General features: G+C 42.5%; 1 protein-coding gene across 1 annotated transcript in view; it reads right to left on the bottom strand.

Moving 5' to 3' along the window:
• LOC135220676 (enhancer of mRNA-decapping protein 3-like) overlaps positions 1–18,795 on the bottom strand; it is a 101,891-nt gene extending 83,096 nt beyond the window's left edge. The window contains exons 1-2 of the mRNA XM_064258055.1: positions 18,381–18,795; positions 18,059–18,244 (exon numbers count right to left, since the gene is read on the bottom strand). Coding sequence (XP_064114125.1) covers positions 18,059–18,231 — 173 coding nt within the window. The 5' untranslated portion in view covers positions 18,232–18,244; positions 18,381–18,795. The remainder of the gene's footprint in view (positions 1–18,058; positions 18,245–18,380) is intronic.
• Positions 18,796–21,686: the final 2,891 nt, after the last annotated feature.

Here is a 21,686-nt window from a genome sequence, read left to right as displayed (position 1 = left end):
ACAAACCTTGTTCTTTATATAAGAGACTTACCCACTAGATGGAAGAACCTGGGCAAATCTCTGAACCAACTGGTAGGTTCGGTCAACCTGGGGTGTTACCTTCAAGGTCCACTAAGATGTAGCAGATGCTAGACTTCTGGACCGTTGAATAAAAGGGTTTATACTCCATTACTTAGCCTGTAAGAACCCAACTGAAGTGTAAGAGATAATAAAGCAGGTAAATATGATCAACAAGCTTGTTTCACTGTCTGCCCTCCTTTCCTTTTGCCAAGACTTGAGGGGAACTTGCATTACTTCACTGACAATGAAAAGACTGGTGCTCAGTCAGATAGCTAACCTGCACCCATGTCCGTCCAGCTTGTATACTGAATGGCACTCTGACTCTCCATTTACCAGAGAATAAGGAAGTAAGAGAAAGGGAGAAAAACTAGTCACTCGTAATGTGCTCTCTAACTGACCCATTCAGCAGTCACCCCTGGTCCATGGAAAGTGTCCAAGGATAGTGGGCGACATTCCTCAGGTAAAACAACTTATAGATGATCATACCCAATCACCTCTTTACATAACATCTAAGGCTGACAGGTTCCTACAAAGGGCAAACAATAGGGTGATGCCCCGACTATCATGAGCTTTCATCTGGGCTGCAATTCTTCTCCACCCTGGAAGAGACAATGGCCCCGGACCAACTTACAGAGACAGGAGGAAGTGTGCTTGAAAGACTTTCCTATGCTCTGTTCGTGCTAACCAAAGAGTTGCTACTGCAGCACTCAACCAAACTCACTAGTACCTTGCAATAATCCTACTGAAGTTCTTCAAAGAGGACACGACAGGTTCATAAAAAACCATTCTGAATCTTGTTACAAAGTACAGAGTCCATTCTCAAGTGCGACTACATACGAGAGCCCAGACGACTAGCCAATACCTTGCAGATGTTGGGGTTAACCCAAAGGCTCTGGATTCAGACCTAGGTCTGACAACCCGTGAAAGACTCGTGCAGGCTATGGGTCAAACCCCTAAAGGAGGGAGTTACGTTCCTCTGGGGTTGAATCCTTGACCGAGGGCGATTGTTACAGCTTCTCAAGAGTACAAAAGGTCTCCCTTGAAAAGGAAAGATCTACTAGCATCATACTCTGGTTGAAGGTTGACAAAGCCTTTCCAAAAAACCAAGGCAGAAAGAAGCTTCATGGTAAAGGAGATTGTTATAGCTTGTCAGGAGTACAAAAGGTCTCCCTTGAAAAGGAAAGATCTACTGTTAGCATGTTAGCATCAAACCTGGGTTGAAGGTTAACAAACCTTTCGAAGAACCTAAGGCAGAAAGAAGCTTTATGGTAAAGGTAGGTGAAAACTGAACACAATACGACTGATATCTACAAACAAATAGCTCTGACCAGAGATACCTTGTCTCCACATCAATAATTGGAGACAATTCTAGTCCTGTAGACAGCAGCTCAAGGAACAGAAGTATCTGAGAACTCCAACTATGAGCAAGGATAGGACCCTCTCACCAGGAGAGAGAGGATGGGAAACATCCAGGCATGAAGTGCCAGTGCTTTCAATACCTGGAGACAACAGATAGATATGAGCAGCTGAATCTAAGGTTAACTAGAAATTACTTAGCACTGACACAAGGGAACCCAAGATTTCACCAGTGGCACAGGAGAAAGCATCCTCCTGCTGACAATGTGCTTAAAAGGTAAACTGGCGATAAAAACCTCAGTTTTAAAGTTGTCTTCCAGGAAAGAACCTTTTCTCTATGCTTTAGCCAAAGTAAGCAAGGAGAAGAACAAGCCCCAGAGTTACCAGTTGTGCCAAACAATAGCAAGATGTAAGCTCAGAACCTGGAATCTCCAGCAATTTCTTTGCTATAAGAGAAATTAGGGGCCAATGACCCTGGTTACCTGTCTCCAATTATAGAGATGGTGTAAAAAGGATCTAGTCATCAGCTTTAAAGAGACTCAGCATTCTCAGCAATGCTCAGAAGTGTCTCCTACCCCTCAATGGGTGCATTCAACCACAAAAGCATCCCTGGGGAAACTAGCTGGCATTCACATGTACAGTCCGTTGTCCTGTCGTAGTCTCAATCATCTGAAAAGAAAACTTCTAAGTCACAAGAGAAGGTGGGGTTGTTCTCACAGCTTGCCTCTAAAAAAGGAACTAAAGATTGGTGCATCCCCAAGCAAGTTGTATCTGAAACAACAGGAACTTGTGTGTGGGCTTCCTGAGTTTGCTAACACAAGAATCCAAAGAAAAAAAAAACTCACTACTGTCATAAACCAGTAACCCAGGTGTTCACTCTCCAGTCGGGAAAGAGAACAGAATATAGAAAGTAGGCCTAACAACAAGTGCTATGACCTATGAGGTCATTCAGTGCTGAAAGGGAAATTGATAGTAAGAAGGTTCTAAAGGTGTAACAGAAGGGAAACCTTGCAATTGCACTAAGAAACTATTTTTAGAGGGTGCAAAGGCAGATGAAAGAAAGAGAATATGAACTGAGGTACTACAGAAAAAGAAATGAGAGAGGTTGCAGCTAGGGGCCGAAAGGACACTGCAAAGACCCTTAAGCAATGCCTACAGTGCACTATGTGAGGCACACAGACGGCACTACCCGGCTAAGGGGGGTCTGGAAAGATTAAGTTCAGCACCACCATACTCAATAAAGCAGGTTGTCTCAGGTTGTCCCATATCCAAAACTGCAACAAGTTTGCCATGAAACTCAATCTCTGAAAACATCCAGTATACCCCTCAAGAAAAAGTATCAGTTGACACCAATGTGGACTCTTTGTTAGCCTTGAGGAAGGTGACAAAGTTCCAAAGAAAGACCTTCCTCCCAGAGAGTAAAGCAAAGTTGTTTCTGTGACAACTACACTTTCATTTTCATAATAACATTAAGTTTTACACATACGTACTTACCCAATAATTACATCGCTGTACAATAATACCCCGAACTTATGTGAGGTAAGGTTCTGGAACCTCCTTGCGTATAGGGAATTTTCGCACAAGTTTGGTTCGGTCTCTAAAAATGTTGATAAACGCATACCTTCTAGAGTTTGAACACTAAATATGACCCTAATCATCTTCCCTAAATATTAAGCTAACTTTTAAATGAAATTAAAATTACTGTAATTTCATTTAAAAGTTAGCCTAATACATTACCCGTAAAAAAAGAAATAATGTTTAGTAAAAATATAGGTGTGTGTGAAGATCATACCACGGTATTTCTCTCTTCTTTCCCCCTTCCGACCAACCATCTATTTTTAGAAGTCTTCGCAACCAATTTTAAGAAATTCTATATATTCTGTCCCTTTCTCTATGTTCTGAAATTCCTTTTCATGAAAAAAAAAAAAACAGTGCTTTTTATTTGGAATAATATAACTATTAGTTGTGTTGCTAACTGAGAGAGAGAGAGAGAGAGAGAGAGAGAGAGAGAGAGAGAGAGAGAGAGAGAGAGAGAGAGAGAGAGAGAGAGAGAGGAATCATCTTTACATAAGTATTAGGCTAACTTTTAAATGAAATTGAAGTTACTGTTTATTTACAAGTTAGCCCAATACATTACACTTAAAAAAGAAATAAATGGTTGGTAAAAATATATATATAGAGAGAGAAGAGAGAGAGAGAGGAGAGGAGAGAGAAGAGAGAGAGAGAGAGAGAGAGAGAGAGAGAGAGAGAGAGAGAGAGAGAGTCAAATTCTTTATTCCATTAAAAATGGCTATTACATAATTTTATTCTTTCTTGAGTAACACAGGTCTATTAATAGCTTTATAAAGAGTTTTTACATAATAAACAGTACTCATTATCACAGGACTTGCAACTAGTATACAGGTGGCATATTGCCATACAATATCTCTGAATTCAATAAAAACGGAAATGCAATAAAAAATTTTCGACTCTATGCAACAAGAAATGCAGTAAGATAAACAACATATAATGATAAAATAGGCATAAAATGAATACGATCCTTAAAAACATCAAGTGAAAAAACTTTTCAAATCAGTAAAATAATAAATTAGCTAATTCTCATAAAAGATAAAGTAAACAGAGTTTACAACCAAAAATAAAATTTCACAACCTTTATTCGGTATAGAAGAGAATACTTCTAAAGCTCCTAAAATTTATGACAGTGATTAGAACCTAAGGTTAAAAATGAAGAGTTTCTCATTTTTGGAGTAAGTGTGCAATCAAATGAGATTTAAAAGAAGATATGGTTTCGCGCTGCTTGATATTAGCAGGCAGACTGTTCCAGAACATGGGACCACACACACCTAGACGCCTCGCTCCCGTATTCGGTTGAAAGTTCTCGGAACATATAAGTGATCCTGGTGCCTCGTGTTAATGTTCTCAGTACGATTCTGGGCTACCGTTGGCAAGGAAAAGAGCCATTCTGGCAGAAGTTTTATTTCTGATTTTGTAGATCAAGAGGCATATATCGTAAAGTACTTCTGCTCCATCCGTAGCCAATTCAGTTTTCAACATTGGAGTAACATGGTCATGTTTTCGGGCACCTCCAACGGCGACCTTTGCGGCAAAATTTTGTATTTTCTTGACCCTTTCCAACTGGGTTTTATTGGTCGAACCCCAGCCCGAACCCGCTAGATTAGTTTCAAGGACAAACTTCAAGTACCAACGACTGTACCACCATGACTCGACAGTCTGGCTCAAATCTATCACTCACTCTGTTAAGATATAACAGGATGCCAGTTACCTTTTTGCGTAGTTCGTCAATATGTGCATTAAAAGTCATGCTACAATCCATTAAAACTCCCAGGTTTTTAACTGTGTGTGACGGAACAAGTGTCACATTACTGAATTTTATGTTCGTGTTCTCCGGGATGCGAGAGATATACTGTCTTGATCCAAAGAAAATGACCTGGGTCTTGCCTTCGTTAAGTAATAGGCCGTTACTATTAAATAATATTTTGAAGTAGTCAATATATTTTCGGCTCTCTTTATCAAATCATCGAGGTTTTTCAAGTCCCAGTCAGCAAAATCTGTGTATCGTCAGCATAAAATAACAAGAAGTCCATCCCGTATATGTTGTGGTAGATCATGATAGATCAAAAACAGCAATGGGAACCCAAAATCGACCCCTGGGGTACACCCAAAAAGATATCTCCTCAGGAGAGGATAGAATTGAATCAACACGAACAGATTGGAAGCGATTGCTCACATAATTTTCGAACCAAAAAGAGTCGACATTGACTTTAGCTAATTTATTTATTAGAATCTGATGATTAACGCTGTCAAACGCTTTGGATAGATCCAATAATAACAGGAGAGATAATTTCTTATTTTCTATATTTTCATATATTTTATTGGTAACTGTAAGTAGCGCAGTTTCTGTTGAAAGACTGGGTCTAAAACCATGTTGCTCGTTAACTAGTAAATTATTTGAGTCAAGGTAAGACATCAGTTGAATGGCAATTATTTTCTCGAGTATTTTTGAGATGACAGGGCAAAAAACAGGAGATATTGGTCTATAATTTCCAACGTTTTTCGTGTTCTCCACTTTTGTAAACGGGAACTACGTAAGGATGTTTCCAAAGGTCAGGGTAGTTACCTGTAACAATTGAGGTGTTGACAATAACAAGAATGTAGAATATTTGTAACGGGCAGAGAGTCAATATTGTAAACGGGCAGAGAGAGAGAGAGGAGGAGAGATATGAACGAGAGAGCAGCGAGAGAGAGAGAGAGAGAGAGAGAGAGAGAGAGAGAGAGAGAGAGAGAGAGAGAATTATATAAAATCACTGTTTGCTAATCTGGCAACACTCTCCCTCCTGTCACATTCACTTGACATATTTGACAGCTCTGGACTTCAAGCTTCTGGTGGAATAAAAAGAAAGACGAGGGAAAGAATTCTTTATATGCATCATTTTGTCATTCTCTCATCTCAGTAAAAGAGTGAGATAGAGAAGAGTTGCTCTTACTTAAAAGTGAAATGGAAAGGTTATTTCTTTAAAATACCATCACATGAATTTTGTAATTACAAAGTTATATCATTATTTGAAAACTTGAAAATAATCAAAATTCTCTCATCTCAGTAAAATAGATAATTATCTTTTATCATTTAATGTTATTCAATTTACACATAAAAGCTTGAAAACTTATAAATTACATAAAAAAAATTAAACAAACACTTTTGCATGGTTTTTCCAGGATTGAAAAATGTTGACGGAGTCTTTGAGAGACAAAACCTTAAAAGCTCTAGGCAGAGGGTTAGTTTCAGACTCCGACTTAGCCACAAACTCTGAAAGGTATGAAAGATATAAATCCTTCTCAGCAAAGGAAATCAATCTAGAGACAGCTTGAATTTCCCCTACTCTCTTAGCAGTTGCCAGCGATACTAGGAACAACACTTTCTTGGTAAGTTCTCGTAGTGACAAGTTCTCAAGGGGATCAAAAGCTTGCAAACTTAACAACTTCAATACTTCCGCTAAATCCAACAAAGGGACCTGAAGCGTAACGTTTGGACGTTCGACCTTAAAAGATCTGATTAGATCATGAAGAACCCTGCCATAAGAAATCTAAGATAAGTAAAATCTAAAGGTGCTCACTACCATGGATCTGTAACTAGTGATAGTGGAGTGAGAGAGAGAGAGAGAGAGAGACTGATTTCCTGAGGAAAAGAAGAAAATCTGCCACCTTTGCTATCGTGGGCAGAGAAATGCTATGCCCTTGCCTCCTGCACCAGGCACGGTACATCACCCACCTTGCCTGGTATAATTTTCTGGTCAACTTCCTCAAGCACATAGAAAGTTGTCAAGCCACTCCTTTCGAGAGACTGCGTTCTCTTCCCAAAGCCCAGCGATTCCTGAGACATACCTGCACAGAATGCATCCAGAGACGAGAACCTGAAATTAGAAGGGACAGAGATGACATCTTCCCTAGTAGGCTTCTCTACTCCTTCGCCTGCTGAGCCCTATCTGAGAGGAAGAGCTCGACTTGACTTAGCATCGACCGAATCCGCTCTCTGAGGCTTCTGAATCACCACGCCGAGATATGTTATCATCTGAGAAGGAGAAAGGGAGCTTTTCTTCGCACTGATGAGGATCCCTAAAGTCTCGCCGAGATCTAGAAGGAAGTCCCTTGCCTTGGAGCCTCCTCCCTGGAAGAAGCCTGAATCAACCAATCATCTAGGTATACCTCCTCATGGACAGAGGACTTTGAACTGGAAGGTTCCCAGTGGACTTAAGAAACGAAGGAACCTGAGAGATTCCGGATGTATTGGAACCTGGAGATAAGCATGCTTAAGGTCCACTGACACCATCCAATCGTGTCTTCGGACTGACCTCAGCACCGACAGAGTCGTTTCCATCCAAAATTTTGTGGAAACTAGGAAATGGTTCAGGCCCAAAAGGTCTATGATGGGCCTCCAAGAACTGTCCGCCTTGGAGGTTACAAAGATGCGACTGTAAAAGCCTGGAGTGAGGGGAGCTAGTTCTAATGCTCCCTTGTCCCACAAAGATTGAATCTCCATCGCCAAAGCCATCCCCCTAATGGATGATGGGGAATAACTGGAAAGGGCCACCAGGGAATTGGACAGTGGAGGGACTGCAAGGAAAGGGATCTTGTACCCCTCTTAAAACCTCCACTACCCAACTCTCCGCATCCCCCTTCTCCCAGGTTGTTACGAAGGGGGATAAACAACCTCCTACTGGCATTGATGAGGGCAATGTCTCCTATCTCCGAAAACCCTTCTTCCCAGAAGAGGGTTTGGAGGAAGCAGACGAAGGTCTGGACAAGAACCCGACTTTCTTGAGACCTGACCGAGGATGATGACCCAGAGCGTTTAACTGGGGAAGTTGCATGCGCACCTTTCGGGGACTTGGTACCTTGAGCAGCCACTTGAATCATGGCTTGCTGAGACTCCACCGCCGATGTGGAAGATACAAAATTTGTCATTGAGGAGACATCCTCCTCCTTAAAGAGACTGTCACAGAATGCAAGAGGATCCCTGGACAGAACCCACTTGTGAATCTCTGGAAAATGAGGGGGATATGGCTTAGGTAAAGATCCCTCCTCTTCTTGTCGACAAAAGTAGTAAAGCTCGCCGAGATATTAGCTTGATGAGCTAACCCCATTGATACTGAGGTAATGAGGTTATCAAATAAAATGGGATCTGAAGGAATGTAACCATCCCGTTTTAAGAAACCCATTAGGCCCAAAAACATCCACGTAGAGTGAGACAGGGCTTTGAACTGATTCCGGGAGGTGTCCTCAAGCAAAGCTGCTTCTCTCAAGGAAATGCCAACCTGTCTATTCGATGCAGGGACCTTGGGTAAGAGAGCCTCCACTAATTTGTTTAGATTTGCTCTGAAACCAGAAGGGTTACCCGCTACACTGTATAAGGGCTTTCGACTGTGAAGAATGGTCAAATCCTGCTTACCCACACCCACTATCACAGCTAACCGACAGTCCACCTCCCTCAGGGCTTGCTCAACATGCCCAAACCATGGCAACTTACGACAGTCCACCTCCCTCAGGGTTTGCTCAACATGCCCAAACCATGGCAACTTACAAGACGAATGAGAAACCAAGGATTTGGTAGAAAAAAGTTCCTAAAACATCATCTGTTTTGTTTAAAAGGTTTCTCTTCAACTTTCAACTGGGGGGAAAAAAATGATGAATGAGGTTAATCATTCTCTTATACTCGCTGTCCCCCGCAAGAGGATATAGCCTGCTACAGGAGGAGGACCTTCATCCTCTAAAGGAAGCTCTTTCTCTACCTCTTCCGTACATAGCGGAGCGGAAGGAGAAGTAGAGACAAGACGGACTTCCGGATTAATAAACTCAAGAGATGGAGAAACCAACCTTCCCTGACCTACACCTATGAACTGAACCCCGGGAGTTATCAAACCCGCACTCGAGCCAACTGCAAAGGGTTGTGTAAAACTGGCATCCCCACCAAGAGATGCTGCAACAACTGGATGCACCAAGGATTCCTGCAAAATAAAGGCACCACTAGAATTCTGGGAAATTCTTAAGGAGGTCATGAATATTACAAAAATCTAATAGGAAACACTGTCTAAGGACCTGTAACCTTGTGAAAGGCCTAAAAGATCTCCACTGTATTCAGCCAAATTAAACTGAGAACTGTCCAATGAGCCCTCAAAGGGCAAAGATTCCGAAGTACTTCCGAAAGGGAAGGGAACCTTCGAAGAAGAGGGGGCATCCAAAGTCCCTCCTGCCGAAGGGACTGAATCCAAAGTCCCTGAAGAAGGAAGGGTAGATTTAACTTTTGTCAGACTAATGGCCGGAAACAAAAAATCCGCTGCATCCAATGGAGATCCTAACCTACCAGGACTACACACTGGATCTGAAGGTAAGTGCCCTTGAAACTGTGCCTCCTCTACCTGATCCCTAAAATCCCTAACTGTCTGTGTCATCCCAATTTCTGCCTGAACACTATGACTTTCATTCTTAGGGGAATATGGGAATTCTGCTGCAGACACAGCCTGCTCTGCGCTGGGGGCCCGGAAGCTCCTACCCTATTGGTTTTTGGATCTCCATGACCCCCGGCACCCATCAGGGCTGCCTCTGGAACAGGCAGGGGAGCTGAAATAGAACAATTAGTACTCTGTTCCCTATTACTATCCTGTCTATCATCGTGTAACTTAGACACCAAGCCAGCAAACAAATTAGACATACTCGATGTCACCCCATCTTCTAGTTTCTTAAAAAGAACAGACTCTAAATCACTGGGTTCTTCCTGTTTGGGTTTAACCCCCGACGCTAACCCACACTTACTCTTTGCTGCAAGTGCCTTTCCTTACACTCATCACACCTGGGGCCTAAGTTACATTGAATCTTTCTACAAGAGATGCATAACAAATGTCTAACGTATTTGAGTGTACTCATCCTACGTCTGCAGACGGTACAAGAATGATGGGTTGCTGCATCTTCGCTGCTTGGATGGTCTGGAGGCATTTTGGCCGGGGGAGGATCCTTCGAAGTTGAGTCCATTTCATGGTCCAAATCCATAATTCCTTCAATGGGAATCCAAGTCAAAAATCCAAAACAAGCAAAAGGCATCAACAAAATATCTATCTCAAAAAACACTGGGGTGGGTCAGGCTGTGACCAAAAAGTTCGCACACTGCGAGAAACGTCTTGTCAAGCGTGCGAACAGGAAGTGATTGATGTATTTAGTCACTGTTGGCTGGTCGCCAGCAACAGTGTTGCCAACCATGGACAGGTGACTCAGTAAACAGAGTTTACCTGCATAATTGGCAATGCTGGTAGTTGAAAATTTTACCTAAGTGTGGGTAATTTTGTGGGGTGTTGTTCGGGCTGGTCAGGTGACCAGGCCTAATTCAGGTGTTCAGGTGGTGTATTGCAATATGAAAGTTTGGATAGCAATATAATAAAAATAATACTGATTAACAGTAGTTTGAAAACTAATTTACAACCTGTGACAATACTTTGCTGGATAAATTTTATGCAAATAGGACAAATATAAAATTATATTAGGGTTAACATAAGGAGTGTAAACATCAACTGAAAGGATAATTATTGTTTGAAATATATCTTTATTTTTCAATTAGAGAATAAATTTAGGTTAAGCAGACTATGCCCACATGGGGAACAAAAATCACTACGGATTTTCAAATCTGAATAACTTTTCTTAAAAGTAAATAGGGGACTCCCCTTAACGACACTCAGTATCACTATAGATTCTCTACAGCCTGTCCACTTCCCTCTGGATCCCTCTCTAATGGCCATCCTCCATCTCGACCTGGGACGCAGGTCCAACTAAAGGGACGACTGTCCATAGGCAGTCCCAATTGACTTCCCTACGGCCTCTGGTACGACTGTTCCCAGATGTGAGGGAGTAAGCCAGTGACCTTTGCCTACAAGCATCAGTCAGATGAATAGCCTCATCCTCTCGAATCTCAATAGCAAAGCTGACTGCTCACAACAGAACTTCAGTCAAGAGCTGTCAGAAAACAATTGAACTCCTTGCTTAGGTTATTCCTCTCTTACCATGAAAATGGGTGAGGCTAGTACCTACACTGATGCCATTTTCAAAATTTTTAAGCTGCCGGCGAGTGAAACTGTAATTACTTGGTTAGTCACATGTAGTATAAAAATGTATTGTTATGATACAATAAAGTTTGTTCATACTTACCTGGCAGATATATATATAGCTGTATTCTCCGACGTCCGACAGAATTTCAAAAAGCTCCCGGCACACGCAGTGGGCGGCCAGGTGGTTAGTACCCATTCCCGCCGCTGGGAGGCGGATATCAGGAATCATTCCCATTTTCTATTCAGATTTTCATACCACTGTCCCCTGAGGGGAGGTGGGTGGGTACTTTAATTATATATATCTGCCAGGTAAGTATGAACAAACTTTATTGTATCATAACAATAACATTTTGTTCATGAAACTTACCTGTCAGATATATATATAGCTGAATCCACCATTGGGAGGTGGGAAGGGACAGAATAGAAGGATTTAGGAAACACCTCAAGTGCAGATGATTGACATCTTGATTCCTTACCTGTTAGCATAGCTGACTTCTTGATTACTGTCACCGAAGTCTGCTTTTGCTTTACTAGAGTTACCAACAAGGTAGTGACCTGTGTAGTTGGTGCGCTCTAGATGATCTGTCAACGGGGGGCGTGACCACAATGTGACTAGACATATTGACCATACTGTGAGGGCAACGAAGCTAAAACCACCACCTGACCTAACCTATCGAAGTTAGTCCCATAACTTCTAGGCTAACGAAAGGGAAAGCGCCTCAAGCGACCAACCCTTCAAAGTTAAAAGCACACCTATCCCTTTTCTATAGGATAGGATTCGTGCTGCTTCCTGCCTCCAATAATATTTTCTACGGATATGTATGGTCCTAGCGACTCGCAGATCTCATATGTCGTCTTCACATCCCGTCGGGGAGTGTGAAGCGAACACAGAGTTGCTTCGCTCAAACGTGGCACTCAGGATATTACTGAGTGTCATGCTCTGTTGAAATGCTTCCGAGGCCGCGCCCTCACCTCGTGAGCATTTACTTTAAAAGGTTTCAAATCTTTGTTCAAACATGACGAATGAGCCTCTTAGAAAGACTCCTTAAAAATAACGCCAGGGCGTTCTTCGACATGGGCAAGTCTGGTCTTTTTACGGAAACACCGCAGATTGTCCGAATGACCTTGACTTTCTTTAGTTTTATCAAGATAAAACTTGAGAGCCCCGACAGGGCACAGGACTCTCTGTGGCTCTTGCCCAATAATTTGTGCCATCCCCTTGATCTCCAGGCCTCTGGGCCAAGGTTAGACGGGTTTTCGTTCTTATGCAAGAACGGAAGGCTTAGAGGACACCGAATTATGTCCTCTAAAGCCAAACCTCTGATGATGGCTCTAAAACCTCACTAACCCTCAATGCCGTAGCTAGAGTGGTTAGAAAATTAGCCTTTCTGGTCACGTGTATTAAGTTTACAGAAAGGAGAGGTTCGAAATGCTTTGACATCAAGAACTTCAGACTACGTCTAAGCTCCATCAAGATTTCCGCAGACCTCAAAGATCGTGAAGGGCTTTGTTGTTTGACAGATCCGAATCTCTGAGCCTAGAGGCCGTCAACAACATATTTCCGTATTCTACAATCGTTGGGACTGTTAGCTTATCTTCATAATTCAGACGGAAAGGGAAGACGTAAAGTAATTCACAGAGGTGGAGGTGTAGGAGCAGTCATTTTTTCTTCCTGCACTATCTCCAGAATCGGCCCACTCCGATTGGTACACTGCATATGCAGCACTGCTTTGCTTTGACAATGAGACTTGTAATTAATCTTGAAGATCCTCTCGCTTCTCGACAGTCTGAACGCATCCAGACTCAGAGCGGAGAGGTTTTAGGTACCTCTTGAAGTGAGGCTGTTAGAGTAGACCGATTCTCTCGGGAGGAAGGGTCCTTGGAAAATGCCCTCTGAAGGACGTGACCTCTGTGGAATCCAGCCTCTCGAAGGCCAACATGGGGCGATCAGCGTCTTTCTCGCTCCCTCTGACGCCAGCGATTATCTTATCAGCTTTCCTAAGCTTTTGAATAGGGGAAAAGAGACTAACCAACTATCCCCATTCCATACTATATGATTGCGTCTATTGCTACCGCTCTCGGATCGAGAATAAGGGAGCAACGTAGAGGAAGCTTCTTCGTCTTCAATATTGCGAAGAAATCTACGAAAGGACGTCTCCAACGTCTCCACAACTCTCGACATACTTCTAAGCGAGGATTACTCAGACGTCAGTAGTTGCTGCCGGCCGATCGAGAAGATCCGCACGGACGTGCAATAGTGTAACGAACCTCTTGAGGATCGTTACGTTCCGTGCCTATGTCGATAACCATCCTCTCTCTTCTTGGGATATGAGAGAGCTGCGAAATTATCTGAGATGATTTGGACCAATCGACCAAAAACTCACTCTTCGAGGAACTGGAGAGCCAACCAAATTGCTTCCAATTCTCTTAGATTATGTGCCAGGACCTCTGTACCTCTGTCCGGATGCCTGGCACCCTCTCGGTATCACCTGAGGTGATCGTCACCCATTGAGAGATGTTTAGAATTATTTCTAGATCTTTGATGTTATTCAGTCCTCCTGCAGGAAAAACTGTAGAGGTCTGAATTGCAGTCTATTCAGGGAAAACAAGCTTCTCCAGCGAGGAATGGTCCCAGCAGACTCATCCATTCCCTCACTAAGCATGCTTCCTTCCCTAATAAGGCTGCGCTTTGCATAAGCAGGAGAGCATTATTATAGTGCTATGCCGCGGTAAACTCGTACAGAATTCTGTTACAGTGCGGTAAGCAGCGCTGCACAGGTCTAAGAGATATCTCTGTTGAAAATTTCTTAGCAATAGGAAGTCGTGTTTATTCATGATTACTAGAAATCCCCTCAACCGAGGCGAAAGTCATGATTGTAGGGTAGAGATATGGTTCGTCAATCAATCCCGCGGGAGAGAGAGACGTAACCGACAGAGCTTAACAGCGAGCTACCTGATACTGAGTTGGTGACACTGTGACAGTCACGGCAGCAGGCAGCAGCTTATGTTCACCTTCTCGCAGTCTTATGCCGAGTTGCCAGCTATTCTATTCATCTAAGGAATAGATTTTACATTATTTGAACAGAAACTCTCAAGTTGGCATATTTAAGCGAAACAAAATTCGCTAAATACAGAAGCTGATTTTGTGTTGTCGTAACATTACGCTTAATTAACCAAATGTTAAATCGGAAAACTCCTGGAAAGTTGCCTGGAGTACCGATTAAATATACTTGCGTCATCCACAATGACAGCAACCTCTCGTTCTCGCACTATTCTGCCTGAGTTACCAGCTACTCTCTTCTACGAAGGAATAGGTTTGTTACTATTATCGATAAGGAAATTCTCAAGCAGGCATATTTAAGCGAAACATAATTCGCTAGATGCCGACGCTGAGTTAGTGTTGTTGTAACAATACCTTTAGCGTTGTCCTTACAGCGGAAACTCCTGGAAGTTTGCAGGAAGGACCGATTAAAATACATTTACAATAGCCGTCTTTTCGGTTGCCATCTGTAGAGGTAACCATGATATGCGTATATGACTTGAACCCTACATTAGTAATATGACGCAAAGATAAAATACGTAAGTATTGTAGTCACTTGAACATAAAATTCTCTCTAATGAATGAGAGCTCTCTCGAATTTTGTTAATGAGAGCTTATCCGCTTAAGCGATAAAATGTTATGAAGATCTTTGTCAATGAGAAACTAACCCATTTACATGACAGAAAGTAATCCAGGAATTCGAGCATATAGTTTTCCCGATTCCGGCGAGAAATCGAGGAAGGGGCAAGATTCCTAATCAGAGACTGGGCTTACGACAGGAAGGACCTTAATGTTCCCTTCGGCAGCGCAATCGAAAGCAGACGAGGCGTTTTATGACACCGAAATCTGCTTACAGTTTTCCTGGAATTCATCAAGTGATGGATTCTATTGAACGCTCCCTTCGTAGAAAGCGAAGTAGACATCTTGACGAGACCAAACTCCTTCCTCTACATTCGACGACGCCCTCTTGAAGAGCGTTCTTGCAGGAATCCTGCCGAACGTCTTGATGCGTAGGACGCCTATCGTTCTGAAGAACGTCCTGGCCAGTGCTCTACCGAGCGTCATGACGTGTAGGATGCCGAGCGTCTTCAAAAGCGTCCTCGCTAGCGTCCAATGGCGAGCGTCCTCGCTAGCGTCTGCGAGCGTCCTCGCTAGCGTCCTGGCTGAGCGTCCTCGCTAGCGTCCTGGCGAGCGTCCTCGCTAGCGTCCTGATGTGTAAGACATCGAGCGTCTTCCAAAAGCTTATCAATGTTTATGACGTCGAGCGTCTTCCAGAGCGTCCTGATGAGCGTCTCTTCGTGTAGGACGTCGAGCATACGGCAAAAGCTTCCTCACGTCTCAATGCGTAGGACGTTGAGCATCTTCAAGAGACGTCCTCGCGAGAGTCTTACCGAGCGTATTGGTGCCTAGAACACCAAGGGCATCTCAGAGAGGATCTTGTCGAGCGCCCTGATGCCATGAAAGGCCATAAGACTTGGACCATACCGTAGACTTAAAAGTGAATTCTCTACTACATTCATCTTCTCACTAAGCATGTACTCTAATAAGCCATGCTTTCGTAAGCATGAGAACATTATTATAATATATAGTGTTCGCTGCGTTAGATTCCTTTAATAATGTTACCTACGGTAATCAGCATTGAAAGGCTGGAATATCTTTCTTATTGAACGTATCTTAGCAAAAGGCAGACAATATTTTATTTATGTTTGCTTAACTATCCCCTCAATCCGAGGCGCTAAGACCGCGATTGTAGGGGAGAGATACGGTTAGTCATTCCATCCCGCAGGACCGACCTCTCATGACTGAGCAATAGATGGTTACTGCGTTGGTCTAAGCGATAGCAGCCCCCTCCGTTAGCTGTCTGGCCTTACTCTTCCAGAGTTGCCAGCTACTCCATTCAATAAAGGAATCTTATAAAATTATTATCGAACTTCAGGAAGTTCTTATTAATGTATATTTAAGCGAAACAAGACTTCGATAAATCTAGAAGCTAATTAGGTATTGTCATAACAATCCCTTTAAGCGTAGTCCTTCCTAGGAAAGTCCTGTAAGGATACTGGTAATAGAGTTGCACAGCAAAGAAGTAACTACGGTATGTGCTTATGATTTGACCGTATCGCATTATCATACAGCAGATACTCTACTACCTTCTTTCCTGCCGAGGCAGATAGAGAAAGGAAAAAACTTTTACTATCTTCGTTCTTTTCGTTAATAGAAACGATAGAAAGAGAATATATTTCCTTAAGTAAGGAAGTTAATCCAGGAACTCTTTAAATCTTCGTAATTTCCTCATAAATCGCGAAGAGACAGAATTCCTGTTCATCTCTAGGGTTTACGGAAGGAAGTAGATATTTCCTATCCGCCATCATACCCAAACGTCGATAAGATTCTTATTAAGAAACCAAGGTTTCTCCCGTACGTCTTGGTAAAAACTTCGACATGACTGTTGCTTATCAAATACGGAGGCGTCCCGAAAAGCGTCCTCAAAAGCGTCCTGCCTTCAAGGGAGCGCCGCTCATGAAGCGTGCTAGTCATAAGCCGATGTACGGTGATCGTCGTCCGGTGGGCGAGTATTATGGACGTTCGCAACTCCTGACAAAGACGGCGGCCGCTTGTGCGACATCTTGCGTCTCTGTCACGCTCATCGACACTTCCAGAAACGCACTCAAAAGGACGCCTTAGGGTACGCCTTCTTCCTTTTCACAGTAAGTGAGATAAGGCGATCTGGGCGCTTAACAGCGTTCTTCCTATTTCCTTCTTCTTTCTCCCATGTGTTGGAAAGTCGTCAAATTGTTAAGGCGGCGATTACAATCGCACGACAATAGAGAGAGGACGTGAAGCGTCCTCCTCAATAAGCTTCTATTTAAAGGGCGCGAGTCCTTCCGAGAGCTCCAACCCTGTACGGGGAGGACGCCTCAGAGGACGAGAAGCAATCCTTCAGGATTCGTGCACGTGCACGATCTTTGGCAGCCTGAGAAGCGTCTTCAGGTCTTGCCGAAGGGACGCCAGATCGGTGGGGGTTCCTCGTAACCCTCCTTCGGCTTTCGACATGCCCTCTCCCTGTGTTCTGGGAGTCCGACAGAGGTCTAGACCTAGAGGCATTATAAGGCCGATCTGACGCCCCCTCCACAACACTAGGGGCAAAATCAACATCACTACACTCACAACATGATTGGAGAGCGAGCACTTTTTCAAGCTTACTCGATGTAATCCACCATAATAGAAAGGGCATTACGTCTCACAGAACTTCCTCTAGGCCGTAAGCCATACCACAGGGTTTAGGCAAAATAAAGTCTACTGGAGGTTAGTAGGGTTCATTATCCTAACTTCTGTTACTGTGGAGGAAGACCTCTGATTCTATCACGCTCTAATTTGCGTACATACGAATCATACGTCTCTTTCGGAATTCAGTCAACATTACACTAATTACATTGATCTTTCAACAAAGAAAACATGTAAACATCATGTATACTAAGCGAGTGTCTACCGAAGGTTTCGTAGCCTCCCCTTACCCGTTGCAGACAACAAAGTCTGAAACTAGGCTAACTAGATTCAGACATCATATGCAATGAAAAAATTTTAATTAATTTATGATAGAGTATGCCTAGCCACAAATCCAAGTCAATCATTCAAAAAAAAATAAGTTAGGATACTTAAGCGGCTAATGAAGTTTCAAATCCTAGGCGGAGGTAGTGGAAACAGGTGTTTTCACTACCGCGACAGAGAAAAATCTGAATAGAAAATGGGAATGATTCCTGATATCCGCCTCCCAGCGGCGGTAATGGGTACTAACCACCTGGCCGCCCACTGCGTGTGCCGGGAGTTTGAAATCTGTCGGACGTCGGAGAATACAGCTATATATATATCTGACAGGTAAGTTTCATGAACAAAAATCTAAATTATATATACATTTTTAAGACAAAAATACTACATAAATTTTTAAGATAAAAAATATTAACACTAAAAATAAATACAATTAAAAATAATGACGACTCACTTGATTGTGACTTCATTTAGTGCAGCTGGACGGCCATTATGAAGAACTCTTGTGATAGTGATGGTCTGTTTCTGGTCATTAATTAACACAACTTGGCCTTGATACCATCCTAGACCTCCAATTACCTCTATAGAGACCTCACACCCAATGAACTTGTGCTGAGTACTCATCATCTTGACTGCTCACCTAATAGGGTAAACATCCAGGTTTCATATTTATTATATAGTAGCACAAATCCTCATTAAATCAACTACAACAAAATTTTTTCACCAAATTTGCATCTATTCTTCATATTAAATGAGAAAAATTGTAGGTAACATACATTCAACTACTTATACGTAAGCTGATTCGCCACAGTTTTGAATATGCCCTTTCCATGATATTCTGAAGTCCTGTGAAACTGTAATAACAGGGATACTTTTTGCATGTACAATGCAAGAATAACTACCAAAGATGCTGGTAATTTGCATGCCTTGGGTAATTCAAAAGAGTGCCTGAGACATATCCCTATGTCCCTTCCTGATTGGCTCCTTGTGTCTATGGAACCAGAATAACCCATCAGTTTCTGGCATAACGATACCATGTGAAGGTGCATTTTGAAACTGGCCACCCAAGGCACTCAGATCAGTTCAATATCGTTGCCTATACTGAATACACTGGGTCAGAATGAGTGCCTGGCACTCAAGTGTCGTCAGGATCCTCACAAATATGTACATTGCCATCTGTGTAGCTAAACAAAAAAAATTAAAAATACACTTGTTTTATATGGTCCATTAGTAATTGTTATTTTTGCATGTTCTACACTGCATACAGGTAGTGCCCAATTAGATATCGGCGGACTCGGTTAATGGTGATCTGGTTGCAATTTGGTTGCTTAACCTATAGCCTAACCTCCCTGAATAGGGTTATAATGCACTCAGATGGAGCAAACACTGCCACCAGACGACTGACAACTAGGCTAGGTTACAGTAACCTACCTTATGCTCACATTAAGTACTCCAGAGATGGGCTATTTCAGCTTTTGGCAAAACTGCCTCTTGCCTTTATTTTAAAGAAGTGGATATTGTCACTGCGCAGTGAAAATGATTTTAACACTTATGCTCACCGCACATTGAGTGAAACAGTCTAGGTGGGCGCTGCAAATGGGCAATTGAAAATTATAATATGGAGTTTTCATATTAAAACTAATACAGGCAGTCCCCGGGTTACAACGGGTTCGGCTTGCGACGTTCCGAGGTTAAGGCACTTTACAATTATAATTATCACAAATTATTTCCAGGGTTACGATGCCTGTTCCAGGGTTACGACGCCTACAACACTGATCTGGCAGAAGAAATATGACACCAAAAATGCAAAATAATCAATATTTGAAGGTTTTTTTAAGAAAAATGCAATAAAAATGCAGTTTACATAGTTTCCAATGCACCCAAAGTATTAAAAGTAAGGTTTTCTTAGGATTTTTGACGATGTTCCGGCTTATGACGATTTTCGGCTTACAACGTGTCTCAAGAACGAAACCCCCGTTGTAACCCGGGGACTGCCTTATTGTAATACCTACCTGAACACCTGAATTAGCCCTGGTCACCTGACCAAACTGAACAACACCCCACAAAAATGACCAACACTTAAGTAAAATTTCAACTGCCAACGCTACCAATGCTGTAGGTAAACATTGTTACAGAGTCACCTGTCCGCGGTTGGCGGCGCTGCCGCCAGCCACCAGTGACTACTCCCATCAATCGCTAAATCATTAATCATTTGATGAGGGGAGATGGGTGGGTGTCATTCAGGTGTTCAGGTAGGTTTTACAATATTAGTTTTAATATGAAAACTCCATATTGCAATACACCATCTGAACATCTGAATTAGCCTGATTTACAACATTTAAATGGAGGTAGGCTCATTCATCGTTTCAGCCCAACCACTCGATGTACATTGGTATAAACTCATTAAATTATTACCTTGGATTAATACCGTTAACTCACCTTCCATCAATGATCAAGTGAGAAATGGAAGGAACGAGTACCTCAACGTTAGTCTGATCAGTAAGTCTCGTCTTGGTCACATCAAAACTCCCATGGAGTAACATAAATTTCTCATGTGTGGAGGGGAACTATACACTTCACATGTGGCTGCATAACCTCCCATGTATAGAGGATAAGTCCCAAGGTCAGATCCTTCCAGAAACATTCCATGTGGTATCATATACCTCTCATGTATGGAGTGGAACTAAACATCTCCCATGTGGCTGTTAGCCTCCCATGTATGGAGAATAAGTTCCAAGGGCAGATCTTTCCTGACGTCCACTGAAGGCGAGTGATAAATCCAAAAGTCACGATGAGGGAGCTGAGCCGCTGCCAAAGAACATACTTACCGGAGATAGTACACCAAACCCAGACAAAAACCAGATAAGAAGGCAGACTAATCTATGAAAAACGAGAAAAATGATATTTGTTATATTACAATAAAGTTTCATACATACTTACCTGGCAGATATATACATAGCTAAGACTCGTCGTCCCCGACAGAAATTCAAATTTCGCGCCACTCGCTACAGGTAGGTCAGGTGATCTACCGGCCTGCCCTGGGTGCAGGACTAGGAACCATCCCCGTTTTCTATCATATTTTCTCTCTTCCACCTGTCTCCTGCGGGGAGGCTGGGTGGGCCTTTAATTGTATATATCTGCCAGGTAAGTATGTATGAAACTTTATTGTAACATAACAATATCATTTTCATACAATCACTTACCTGTCAGATATATACATAGCTGATTGGCACCTTCGGTGGAGGGTAAGAGACAGCTTCTATATGGAATAGACAGGTAAACAACATATGTTGTAGGTATAAATAAAACCTTGGTTCCTACCTGATAGGTGGTAGACTTCGTGTGTTGTTTGCCCAGTAGTCTGCATCACCTCAAGAACTTTAGCGAGATATATGATCTATGGCCAAGAGTTCTTGTGGGTCTGCCGATGGGGTCTTACCCACTTACTCGGCAGAGCCTAAAAGGACTTTGTCAATGGGTGCTGATCCACTTATATGACAAATCACCTTATGAAGGAGACACACAACCAATCCCGACCACCTGATCCTAACCATACGTTAGAACTACAGATTGTTAAGAGTTATCCCGAACTCGTCACAACAATCGTAACTCAAAATCACTACGCACACATACATAATTTTCAAAAATTATACTCAACTAATTGGATATGACAAGAATTTTACTGAAGCAACATAGACGGCCGCGCCCGTGCTAGCCTAAGTCCTCTATTGTTAGAAGAGACTCGACCATATCCAAAAAGAAGAAAAGTATAAACATTTAAGGATTGGTGTCTGCTCCCGTACCCAGAATCGTATCCGCTGATACGAAAGGACCTAGAGAAAAAACACTTCTCATATGTCACACGCACGTCTTTCAAGTAATGAGATGCAAATACTGAGTTGCATCTCCAAAATGTCGTATCTATTATGTTTTTAACGACATATTCTTATGAAACAAGAGAGACGTCGCTATAGCTCTAACTTCATGAGCTTCTATTCTCAACAGTTGTAACTGTTCGTCAGGACAGGCCTTATGAGTGTCTGTAATGACGTTTCTTTGACAACGAATGCCAGCGCATTCTT

Source organism: Macrobrachium nipponense, chromosome 2, assembly GCF_015104395.2.
Source record: "Macrobrachium nipponense isolate FS-2020 chromosome 2, ASM1510439v2, whole genome shotgun sequence".
NCBI lineage: Eukaryota > Metazoa > Arthropoda > Malacostraca > Decapoda > Palaemonidae > Macrobrachium > Macrobrachium nipponense.
This window is presented reverse-complemented; position numbering and strand designations above follow the sequence as displayed.